This window comes from Carcharhinus amblyrhynchos, chromosome 17 (genome assembly GCF_965287045.1).
Source record: "Carcharhinus amblyrhynchos chromosome 17, sCarAmb.v2.hapA, whole genome shotgun sequence".
NCBI lineage: Eukaryota > Metazoa > Chordata > Chondrichthyes > Carcharhiniformes > Carcharhinidae > Carcharhinus > Carcharhinus amblyrhynchos.
Window position 1 is genome coordinate 48,958,952 of NC_137340.1, and position 13,593 is coordinate 48,972,544.

Here is a 13,593-nt window from a genome sequence, read left to right on the forward strand (position 1 = left end):
AATTGATGTTGTGAGACTTCTTACTGAGGAATCAAGAATATGGGGCAGATCATTTAAGACCACGATGAGGAGCAAATATTTGGAATTTACTACCACAGAGTGTTGTGGATGCTCCATCAATTTATATTTAAGACTGGGATGTACAAATATTTGGTCTCAGAATCAAGGTATAATCGACAGCTAGCAGGAACGTGGAGCTTCAAACCAAGATTAGCCACGAACGTACTGAATGGCAGAACAGGTTCAGTGGGCTGAATGGTCTACTTCTGCTCCTTTATGCTCTTGTATTTTCAATCCTGTGGTTCAGTTGCAATTTCCACTTGGACTTACCAGCACTAACAAAAATTACATACACCTATAAAAGCAGCACAGTTTAGTATCCCTGGCTTCCTCTATTTTGATACAACCTTTTTTAATGTTTATCAGTATCACAAGTAGGCTTACGTTAAAACTGCAATGAAGTTACTGTGAAAATCCCTGAGTCACTATACTTCAGCACCTGTTTGGGTACATGGAGAGAGAATTTGGCATTGTTAATGCACCTAACCAGCATGTCTTTCAGACTGTGTGTGGGGTGGGGAAGAGAGAACTGGAGCACACAGACATGGGGAGAACTTGCAGGTTCCATACAGAATTGAACTGGATCCTTGGCACTGTGAGGCAGCAGTGCTAACCATTGTGCTACCATGCAGCCACCAAATCAACTGACTACACAAAGTCACCATGGTTGAGGAAATTAACTCTGGATCATAGCTGTCCCTTGCTGAAATTTGAATACATTATATCAGTTGACCATCTACTACAGCAATTACTGTACAACTCTGGCTCAAGACCTCAAATAATGCCATTATGCTTTCTTATATTTCCTTGAAAAGGTAGTTGTGGCCTCAAGTCTAACATATCAGAAAGACTGCATTCCCTCAGCACTGTCAGCCCAGATTTTTGTGTCGTTTTATCAACCATTGTCACCATAGTTGGGAAAATTAGCTCTGGCTAAAGCTGTCCCTTGCTGAAATTTGAATACCAGATGAGACACTACTACAGCAATGGAGGGTCAACTGTTATTATTAAAAGACATTAAGATCACATGTTTTTAATATACTGAAACCAAAATAGGTTTTAAAAGGGAAAAATCAAAAATACTGGAGCTAAGGAACAATGAAATTGACTAAATATAAAACAGGGATTAAAGTGTGCAAGATGTTGTAAAGCAAAAACGTATTGTTCATAATTGCCCTGAAGCAGAGTTTTCTATTGTTAACGTTAAATGCCTGTGTAGCTTGCTTCAGTGGTATAAAGTCAACCGGAGTGATGAGAAGCTAGAGTTCCATGCAAGCAAACAATAGTAGGGATGGCAGGTTCTTATTCCCTGAAGGACTTAAGTCCAATTGAGTTATCAATAACAATCTAGCCATGTGTGGTAACTTTCTATCCTGCAATTAACTAGGTTTAGTTAATGCAATTTGCAGTGATGGGATTTGTTTTAGCTCAGTCCAAACTTCACTAAATATGAACGTTTCATACTCCAAGACAATAACAGGTGAAAAAAATAATAATTGTTCCAGAGAATGTAGGTGGTGGTTAAACTGGCCCATTGTGTCTGCTCCTAAGAAACTAATCCTGAAGTCAATGAACTCAATATATTATTTGATTAATAGAAACCAAGACTTTATTCACTACCCCTCCCTCAAGACAATGAAACAAGCCAGGTACTGTTCCATATTTAGTGGGTGGGGGAGGGGGCAAAGATGCTGCTCTTCTCCAAAATTTGGAAATCTAAATTGATGCATGCTGCAACGATAAATTCCTTAGCCTGAAGTTTTATGACTGGCATGGAGGTTTTAGTCACAGCTTTCCAAGCACCTGATTTACCCCACCTCCCCCCCATCCTTTTCAAATTACTTACAATCAAAAATGATTGCAACTTCTTATGCAAATGGCTCCAATCTGAATTCAATGTTGCATCAAATGGTCTAAATTTACTAACCATGTGAAAGCAAAGATATGGACCCAATGAACTTGTCTCCTGGTGAAAGCTTCCTGGATTGTTACAGCAGAATCACAACTATTCTATATTGTACAATACTTCTTTTGGATTTCATTTTCAAATACTCAATGTTGCAATAAAATTTTTAAAAAACTTTCAATTTAGCCACCTTTAGGATTTGTGGTGGTGCAGAGTTCTGAAGCGATTAATTGCCAACTTCTGCACTTAGTCTTGTAGCATTAGGTCACGCTACACATCAGTACAGCAAGTGTACATGTGAGCAAATTAATGTTATGCAGGATGAAATGTTAAAATATTTTACAATCAGCATATGTATTACCAAATCTTTACTGCACAATACGGTGAGCATGCAAAATCCAAGTGTTAATACTATAACAGTGTCAGGAGCAAAGAACAAAATATTGAGAAATGACAACACAACATTTCTTGGCTTTTTGTTTAATCATCTTCCTTGTGAAAACCCTTTTTTCTACATCAAAGAATTTAGCTGGATAAAAGAATTCCAGAATAATATTCCAGTGAATATAAAGGGCTACATTTCAGTTCTTATTTAGGTACATCGCTGATGCAAATGTAGGCATGAAAAAGCTTGATGTAGTACAAAGAGTGCAGGGAAATACAGTTTTAAAAACAAACAGTATTCGCTTTGTGCTAAGCAGTTTGATGCCTACCTTGGCAGTGGTTTAAGTACTCTGAACAATTTGATGATACAGGACACATACATACATTGGCGCAACAGATGACGCTTTGCTAAACATGTAAACTTGTATGTGCTTTTTCAAAAAACATTGTTTAAACCAGCCCAGCAAACTGGAAGAGAAAATGGAGAGGAAAAAAAGTATCCAAAAGGAAAAATCTTAAAACAATCATTTGGCCTTCAAATGTGCCCAACACTTGTGCCAGCAGCAAGTACCTGTGCGTTTTCCTTGTCGACAACGGCCCAAGTCTACCTGTCATTTCAGATGTTACAACAAATACACAAACTTTGGTTTGACATTGTGGTCAGGAGACGTGGAGATAATTTTACTCAATTGAAGAGTGCAGCTTGGATCAGCTCTACTGCCAGATCCTCTCATTAAAAAGGGTGCAACAATGGAAAGATAGGAGTAATGCAGTCCAAGTAAGTTTCTATGGCATCAATGCTGGCTCGTTGAACTTCAGTAAGTTGACCTTCTTTCACGGTGATGTTTGCTAATGAAGTACTTGAAAAACTCATACACAGACCAAGCAATAGCTGTAGATGGCATCTGATAGATAACTCTGGCCTGAACCCCCTTAAAATATGCTGGGATACCACCCAGCCGGTAAACCGTCCTGAAGGCATTTGCCATACCAGAAAGATGTCCACTGATATTGAGGGAGTTTAGAGCCAGGGATTCCTGCGTGTTTAGTAGTGTTTTGCAAACGTCCAGTGGTGTTGTTACCGCTGCTGAGACAGCCCCTGCCATAGCTCCTGAGAGCACGTGCGAGGAGGGGTTGTATTGTCTGTGCGGATTCAACTTCTCCTGCAGGAACTCGTAAGTCATGAAGTGAACAGCTTGAAAGGGGATGTTCATAGTTAGTTGGGTGGTGTAGCTTCGATAGAATGCTCCAGCCCCTTCATTTTTCCACACTGTCCTCATACAGTCCAAGACACGTTTGTAGGGGGAGTTGTACATCTGCATCCTTTGCTTCACCACTATGCAGTTTGACAACGGAGTAATACAAAAGGTTCCAGTTTGAAGACAGCAGGTGTGGACACAAATTCCATGGCATCCCAGGTCACGTGTGCAGGCCATGTCAAAGAGAGATGGGTTAGAGCAACAAAAGCAAAACATTAAAACAAAGGGAGAAAATGGAAAACAAGTTAGTGAACAGTCAGCAACTTTTCTCCCAACCCATCAGCCAGCACAACAAAACAATTTCCAAGTGCCAAGTGGTCAAAGTTACTTGTTTCAGATAAAGCTTTTATTACTCTTACCAGAAATGGTTACTCTGCAATGCACAATGTAAACTTCAGATGTGCAAAGCTAATTCAAGTGTACAATGACTATATACTAAAAATACTCAATTAACACAATAGGACATTTGGCCCCTTAAACCTGTTCTATCATTCATTAAATCATGGCTGATCCAAGACCAAATTCATACACATGCTATTGCTCTAACGCCCATGGCTCACATTAAAAATCTTGGATTTGGTTAAATTGCTCAGCATAATTACCATTTGAACTCTGAAACCAAACTGCATTAAAAACAAACCATACTTTACATTCAGTCATCGGTCACAGTTTGATGCATAATTTCCCACCATCAGCTGGGCAGGAACAAAAAGAAGATTAAAAATGTTTATCAGGAGTTAAAACTCAAACTGGATTAATTTATTGATACTATGACACATAATATGCTCATTTTTTTCTCTGCCAAAGTTGCAAATACTCCAAGCTTGTATACTTTCTCTCTACAATGAAATTCAAATCAAAAATTCACTTCTACCTCAACATCCCCACCTCCAATATACCAATAAGATTGGCATCTTAAGCCTGTTATTTGTCCAGTACTCACCTAATTTTTGCTATGGTCATGCACTACATTTTGAATTTCCCCCTAGGCTTCAGAGAAACCTTTCAGTGTGAGAAACTTACTAATTCAAAATGCTGACAAGTAAAACTTCAGGGTGATTTTTTAATTGAACTAGAAGCACTACCATATCAAAGGGGAAAACTGCCCCATTCTGTTACTCGTGACTAACAAGGCCATATTTTTGAAGATTAGTGAGCAACAATAAACAAACGATGTGCATTTACTGTTGAATGTGTCAGAAAAGTGCTAGCAAGAACAAGCTGATTAGTAGTGTAGGAACGCTGCAAATACTCTTGGCCCATTTGAGAGGCCCAAGACAGAGTGGGCCCATGGATTTAAAAGTAAAGAATCAAACCCGAAAATGGACAAGATGCCCTCAAGTATTTCCGTAATTAATCTGGCAAAAACAGAATGGTACAGATGCGATGTACTAGTGATTGACAAAGAGCTATTACTGCTGCAGCTAACACTTCAAACTTGGCCCAGCCCTTCTCAATGCACTGATCTCAACTGTTTACAAGAGCTCCAAGAAACGTAGTCTGAAATAAAACTAAGTGATGCAGTAGGAAACATCAAGATTCAGCAACTATTAAACTCCAAGGCCGTGGGGAGTGCTGAGAAAGATAGTGTTCAATGCAGATTCTAATTCCCTGCAAAAATCCTTAATAAAATAAATTCTCGGGCATTTGCAGAGAGCTTTTTAGCTCCAACTATTGTAGCAGGAAAGCTGGTAACAGAACTTAAAAATGAGGCAGTTATTCATTTGTGGTTAAAATTGCTTTGAGTGCATTTAGTAACCTTTTCAGCACCTAGTGCAAATGAATCCAGCAACTTAAAACAAATATAGTGTATAACCCTTTGTATCACAATGGAATGCTAGCCATGCTGTGGTACAGTTCCACAGATGTCAGTAGCTCACAGGTACTTTTTCTAATGGTAATCTATTTATCCATTTATGATCCTTGACGTTTTCAGTAGGCTATTTCACCTCCGCTATTTCAGCCAAACCCACTCATTGGCCTTTCTCAGCATATGAACTCACATCCTACAGCAGAAAGCTGATCGATTTTACTCTTCCTGCAAACCCTGCTTAGCTGGCCCACTATTGTCATTTGACGTGCCCTAATATAAAATCAAATTAAGGCCTCAGATTTGCAAAAGCAGGCAAATCTGAGTAATTAAAAGCAAAAGCAACCAAACTGATGCATTTCCCCATTGAGCTATAAGGAAATATTTTAAAATGCGAAGTTCCAGCTGGAAATTTTTATAAGCTGCAGCACTTCCAAAGCAGTCAAGTTATAAACAGTTCAAAATAACATTTATATAGCATCTTTAATGCAACACATCTCAAAGTACTTTACATGATTATGAACTAAATGTGACACCAAGCCACATAGAGGTATTAAGGCACACAACAAAAACCTTGGCCAAAAAAAAAAGCAATTTTGAAGGAACATCTTAAAAGGGAAAGGAGAGATTGAGACAGATATAGGGAAGGAATTCAAGCTTGGGGCTGAGGCACCTGAAGCTACAATCTCCAAAGGTAGATTCACTTTCCTGTTAAGTAATTTGGTGGTGTTTGAATGGCTCCTGCAATCTGCAAGACTGGAGTACACCAGCCCATCCCCACCCAGTCACAAAACACTGTTGATGGACAGCCAGCCAATCACATCTAGAAAACATTCTTCAGCACGCTCCAGAGCTAACTATTTTCATTCTCAGCTTTTTCTTTTTTCAAGAAAACTTTGGAATTAAATCAGAATTTGTGAAAACACCAGATTTAGCAAGTATTTCAATGTTTTGTCATTTAAAAAAATTTTGGAATCCTGAAAAGGAGTTCAGCCCGAAAAATCATCAGATTAGAGCCAAGTTGCCCTATAAATTTGTGAAAGAAACTCACCAGCTCCAAAAACTTTAAATATGTAACACTGAGGTGTGAAATCACTAATCCCTATTCAGCTCAACATGCACAAACTCTTAATGGTTAGCACAATAAATGCAGTGACCACTTAATGGTTTTAAAAGGACTTACTGTTTGTTTTGCACCTAAATGCTTTGGATGAGGTTTCAAAAAGCATGCCAGTTATTGATAGCAAACAAAAGAAAACATTTCATACAAAAAAATCTTTATACACTAGGGTTTGAAAGTAATCTAAAGGAAGTGTACCCACACACTTGATTCTCAGGAATGGTGTGATTTATGAATATATATTAGAAGTGTTTTGGCATGCCCATTAAAACCCATACAAATCAGTTTAGACTCAGAAGGAGGAGATAAACTATTGTTTTACGTACACTGCACAGATTTGATACAGTAGAATCTGCTTACAAGCTAGACATATATGCAAAGATCCCAACACTTGTTTCTTGCAAAGCTCACACCATAATATCCAAGGCCTTCAGTCAATCTTGACAATAAGAATGCAGCTCAAAACCAAGACTGGGCATTCTGCTTCAGCCTCTGCACATTCTGATTCAAAACAGTGAAATGTCTGGACAACTGGTCAGGTTGAGGAGGAACTTCTTCACTCAAAGGGTGGTGAATATCTGGAATTCTCTGCCCGTTGAAGTGGTGGAGGCTGCCTCGCTAAATATATTTAAGAAGCGGGTTGATGGGTTTTTGATAAGAGAGGGGATTAAGGGTTATGGGGAGAGGGCGGGAAAGTGGAACTGAGCCACGACAGATCAGCCATGATCTTATTGAATGGCGGGGCAGGCTCGAAGGGCCAGATGGCCTACTCCTGCTCCTATTTCTTATGTTCTTATGACTCAAGGGAGCTTAAGCCAAGTTTCCCACTCCAAATGATTATTCTGTATAATTGCAGGAAAGTGTGTTTATACATGTGCCTGTTCCATGGGGTGAGAATTCGATGATGTCTACTGTGGAGTCCCTATGAAAGACATGGCCACATTCACCATCCAGACTTGCAGATCAGTGTGGTGAGTGAAGTAAGAGAAAAGTGCTTGTGAAACAGACCCCATGAAGGAGAATTTTCAAGAGAAAGAATGAAAATGTCCCAAATGTCAAGATAGAAATGTGTTCTGATCCAGTGAGGATGTCAATTATAATAAATATAGAGTGCTCCATGCAATAGGAATTTTAAATTTGAGAATCAAATACAATGTAATCCAGTAACATTACTAGATAGGAGGATAACAAAATGTCACTATCTGCGTTAGACATTTCTGGGTTGTACCTATTTGTGATTAAGTCAGGAGCTGAGGAAAAGTTTCTATATTTACTTACTGAAGATAGGTTCATAACTTTGGATAGTTGGGGAGGAAGAGAATGAAGAGGAAGAGTAGAAGAAAGAATTAGACAAGTTGACCACTCCAAACCATTGTTTATTTACCTCTAGCAAGCACATGGACACTGGGATAGGACACAATTGTGTTGTCCTCCACAGCTGAATAGCCCACTAGCACGAATATCTAGGCTCCTACATAAAGAATGGTCACTTGGACTAGATACTGGAAGGCCACAATTCCCCAACATGTAGTCAACACCTTTAGGAAAGCAGAAAATTGATGGTTGAGGAAGGATGGGAGTTTGGGGGGGCGGGTGCAGATAGAGAGAAAGATAGATTAAAAAACAGCAGAGAAATTAAATGCAACGCGTGCAGCTGAGAAGTCGTTAACAGTATTCACCATTTGCAACACAACAGCTGCGATGTGCTTTGTTTACATACTGAGCAGAATGCTGCTGGCAAATCTTTGTTATTTTCAGGAAATAAGTGATGAGTGTAAACATCAAATTTGACAAAAACCCCCACTTACATCTCGGGTGACCCATCAGTACCCAATGCACCTGCAAGATCCCAAGAACTTTCCTTTCTCCACTCTGCATCCAAAAGGTTCAAGTGCCTTCACACTCATGACCTTGCTTTCCCCAGCTGCACATTCCCTTTACATGGTGACACTAATTAAGCTATTAAAAACAAACTTTTTTTTAAAGCAAGCTCTCTAACCTTCTGCAACTTGTCATTCAACACCTAATTCCTACCATCATTTGAGCACTTGGTCACCTTCTTGAATTATTTTTATTGTTTAATGTGTTTGTTCATCCCAGGCAAATCTATACACTGAATTTGAGAGAACATTTGTGATTAAAAATCTCTCAAGTTTGCAATCTAACAATCTGTTTGTGAAACCATTGCAAACATACTGGTTGTCAGAATGCATTTGCTCACACAGGACAATTCATTACTATTTATGCCTCTAGATGGTGCAAACTGCAAACAGTGAGTGCATCAACAATAACCAAACTGCAGTCAGAGAAAAATCCATTACCTAGACTGTCGCGGCATGAACCATTTATCAATTTGGGTTGAGTCAGCTTAGTATTTAAAAAAAAAATTACAGAGCATGCACAACTTGGCAGGCAGGCAAAATGTAACAATGCATCTGTGTCATCTGGTAGACCCACAGAAAATCAGCAATTTAATTCCCACACACTTGGCATCACTTTCCAGTTTAGGGGCCGACAGTCAACTTGCTCTTAAGCTTTTCATGTACTCCCTAAATTGGCAGAAACACCCACATCAACTCCATTTCTGAATGAGCATAAAATGTGACTGTAATGTTTGCACAAAGCCTGTTTTAACTTTGCGAACATGGAACGCACAGACAGAATTGTCGTCCAGCAAGGCTTATTCCTTGGTAGAAATATATCTGCCAACATCCAAATCTTAATTATGTGCTGCAGAAGTTAACAGATTTGAAAAAATACTGTCCTTTCCAAGCCCTTTCTTTCCACAAAAATTGTTCAGGTTACAAGTTAAAAATGATCAAAATCTATTAATTTATGGTACACGGGAGGTAGAACAAAATCCATTTTTGCCACAAAAGCACAGGCTTCATATCTATATTGACACAGTGCAAGCTGAGATAGCTTCAAGCTAAGGAATACTGACCAAAAACAGTCAATTTGAATTGTAAACACATGCAATTCTACAACAATTGCACCTTCACTGTGCTCAAGATATCAAAATATAAATTGCTGAGAAGGAAACTTTAGTTACATGTGATGCACGCCTACTTCTGCAATTTTAATATTGGCTGCAGAATACTAGAGGACATCAATAATTCAGTGAAATGTCAAACCCTTTTCTGCTACAACAGTGGAGTAAAAATTCTAAAAGCCAAGTTGTGTTCTGGATATCCTAAATCATCTGCAGCACTGCTTCAAAAGTATGTTTAAGTGGTCTGTACTGCAAAAAACTAGGTGTGCACACAAAATTTGTTAAGGAGGCTTAAAAATTCCTGAAGTGACAAAGAACTCAATAGCAGAGTACTGGAGCAATAAAGCATGATGCCAGAATGATCAATGACAGGGTTACTCTGTTGAGATGTTATACAAAATAGTGATGCGGGAACTGCAGACCACATTGTCCCACTCAAGAAGGCAAAAATCACTTCTAGGATAGAGCAATACTTTTCACACGAGCCTTACTGGAAGCATCCTGGGGACAAGTTATCCACGACCTTTAATGTTAAGACAGAACACAGTTGGCAAATGGAGGGGAAGAAGTAAACAACCTTAAACTAGCAACATTAGAGCCACTGTAACCAACTTCTGAGCAGTATTTACAAACTGTAAAATGAGGGGATGGGATGGTGGCAGAAAGGAGCAAAAATTGTGCGCATTTTAGATTAGGTGGCAAGTCAAAAAAAATGTAATTTACCTTTATTAATGCCAAGGCCTGAGGATGACCAACGTTCCAGAGACTGCTCGAATGTTTTTTTTAAACAAGAACTCTTACTATTAAAAAGACAGCAGCTCAAAAGCGAGAATCTAACAATCAGTTATAGGACAGAATGTATTCTGATTTCCCCCTCTTTTAAAAAGTTTGTTGTAAATGGTGAGTACAATTTGGTGTTAGAGTCAAAATACAACTGATTAATGTCTCATTCAAAAGAATGCACTTCCAGTAATACAACAGTCCCTCATTCCTGCACTGGGCTATCAGCCTTGATTTATAAACTCAAAACAGGCTTGAACCTACCACCTAACTCACAGGCAAGAATGCTGCCAACAGCTGTGAAAAAGCAGGAAAATGGGACAACAGTAGAAAGTAGCACATGCATGAAGAAACAAATTGCCCCGTTACATTTTTGCGATCTGGCCCTGTGTGCATTAATACTCCGAAAGAATATTGGCCAGAAATAGTACACAATGATCTTGCAGTTAATTAATTTCAAGTCTCTACTTATAGTATGCAGAAATACAAAATGGGGAGTGGGGATTTACAATCAATGTACCTGAAACACAAGTCAAAAGCAAGAAGAGAAAAAGCCAACTTTGTCTCAGTAGTTTTTTTTAACCTTGTTAACATTACCTTCAGCAGGGTTCATGGCCGCATCATGAAACAAAGTCGCCACACATCCTGCTGCACCTGCAAAAGAAACTCCACACGTGAGCGCGAGTGAAGGTTATCCAGAGCTACCAATGCCACTGGGGAAACTTTATCCCAAGTCAAGAGAGCCCTAACATTTCAACATGAAGCACAATCAAGTGCAAGAATCCCCAGGGCACAGCAATCTCACTTTGACGCAGATAGCCTGAAGAAATGTTACCATTTTGATCACAAATTAAGTGCAATAAACCCAACCATTTCCTTTCTGGCATCCATCCATTAAAGATCTATTCACAAACAAGTGTGAACAACTGCCTCATCCATACACACAGTAGAGGAAACTATGTAGAATAGAAACTAGGGGGATGGAGTGAATAAACATTTGGTTAAAAGCTTCCTTCATTTGACCACTATATCTACAAAATATCCCAGAAAGTTTATTCTTCATCATCAATTCACATTTAACTATTTTTCATCATGGATATCTTTTTGAATGAACTTTCACAAATTCTACAGGAAAAGTAATTCAGGCAAGATGGTGCCAATTGATTTCTCTGTTAAGACACCTAAATTTCTGCAGAGCATCCTACTGAGAAAAAAGGGAGAAAAAAAAGGACATTCATCCTGCCAAACAGAGCAACAGGAATCATAGTTCCCTCCAAGAGTGTTGGATTTATTGAATACAAAAACTCCAAGTAAGGATGTAAACTAGGACAGTTTTGAGTTTGATCATCAGACTGCATGGCTGTTTCCAACCAAGTAATGGCAGAGGATGCAAATGACCTCTGCACCACCTGGGATGTGCATGTGCTGGAGGGGGTGGAGTAGTTGGGAATCATTAATTATAGCCTGCTGGGCATGTGCAGAGGAAAGAGAAAACACAAACAGGGAAATCTTTTTGTTCAGATTTGCAACACAAATGTTGTAATGGCATAGCAAAGCTTGATGACTACCTGTTGCAGTACATCAATGCATTACTTAACTTTAAAATTTTTGTCCAAAATCTTATCCTAACCAAGATGATTCACTCACTCTCCAACAGTTGTTAATGGTTCACAAGTGCAACTAGCTCAGTCAGCTATTAATAGCTGAGTGCATTACAACAAACAAAATTGATACAACTTCAGCAACCACAAAGCCATAGAATGGGCCAAGCTGAAAGATGTTGTTGACTCAAGCTATTTAAATGTCAGTCAATGTATCAAATTAACTGTTTCTTCCAGTAGACAGGCAAGAAAATAAGCATCTAAAATGACATGATCAGATGTCCAATGTTGAACTAGTCATGTGTTTAAATGTTTGGTGCAGTCCTTCCAAATTAGATCTTCTTGGGGAAGATTCAGTAGTTAAATCTACAGTTCGACAGATTACATTTCAAAATGGGAAAAACATACCAGTGTTTTACTTACCAAACATTACATAACCTGAAAAAGCAAATAGGCAGAGGGACAAGAGGAAGGGGATGGAGGAGAAAGAGCAGCTGGATAAGAAATGCCAGTTAATAGCTCTTAAGCAAGATACTAATGTATTTATGCAAAACAGGATCACACATTTGTAGAATTCTAAATAATGCACAATTTGTTCTTATGTTTAAAACTTGCTCGTTAATGCAGATCCATCAGCATTGATGTTAGAAAGCAATTAAACCACTGAAGGACACAAGGGCAACAGAGCGAGTATTAGGCTGAACAGAATCAAGAAATTTTAAGTGAGAAATTTAGAGAATATAGTCAGCTAGATTGCAGGGCAGAAAGCAATCAGCAAACCGGGGGAATCTTATTCTTTGGCGAGAAACAATGTGCGTCATCCACGTGAAGATTTACATAGACACCGTTTCCAATCACTGCCACCAAATTTCAAATTGGAACTTCTATGATTGTGGGTGTGCCTGCACATGTTGCGGGCAGAGTGAAGAAATGCATCTACAAGTGTAGAAGTTACTTGGGGCAACATCATGCTTGACTAATTGGGAAGTAAACATCAGGGTAACAGCCCAGCTAAATAAACGGTGCATGAACAGAAACCTAAGCATGCACCATGCTAAGCTCAATGCCAGAACTTTAAACTCCAATGAACATTTTTTTTTAAATAAAGGCCAATTTTCTTTTGGAAGGATGCACCACTAGATGGAGCACGGCTTGTGAGTAAAATAAGACTTGCAGAACTGGGTCTGTTTCTTAGAAAGCATGCTTGGACACCAAGAGCAACGTTTGATGCTTTATAGCATATAGTAGAAAGAAAATTGGGGGGGTGGGGGGTGGGGGAGGTGGAATTCAAGAGGTCAAGTACGTGTAGTTTGGAAGTGGAATGATCAAAGTAATATTTCTATTAAGCAAAATTAGTTCTGAATTCAACATAAAAAAGGTATATATAAGTCAGTATAAATAGATAGTAAAGCCCAAGTCATAATGAACAAGATTTTAGTAATATAGCAGTTGCATACTTAAGACAGATGAGACAGAGATGCACAAAATAGTGGTAGCACAGGAGATCTTCATCCTCGAACTAACCAGGTCATTCAAAATGAGTCAAGTCAAATCTGCACCATCTATCTTAAATTTCTACTTTCTACACAAATACGTTGAGCAGAAAGTAAGTCACAGAAGGTAATAAACCTGCAATAAAGTAGATCTGCAAATTCAATATGTACCTATGTCACTACTGTAA

The 13,593-nt window shown here is 38.8% G+C and overlaps 1 protein-coding gene across 1 annotated transcript in view; it reads right to left on the reverse strand.

The window, feature by feature from the left end:
- Positions 1–2,430: 2,430 nt before the first annotated feature.
- slc25a28 (solute carrier family 25 member 28) overlaps positions 2,431–13,593 on the reverse strand; it is a 40,843-nt gene continuing 29,680 nt past the window's right edge. The window contains exons 3-4 of the mRNA XM_080205926.1: positions 10,909–10,965; positions 2,431–3,686 (exon numbers count right to left, since the gene is read on the reverse strand). Coding sequence (XP_080062052.1) covers positions 3,166–3,686; positions 10,909–10,965 — 578 coding nt within the window. The 3' untranslated portion in view covers positions 2,431–3,165. The remainder of the gene's footprint in view (positions 3,687–10,908; positions 10,966–13,593) is intronic.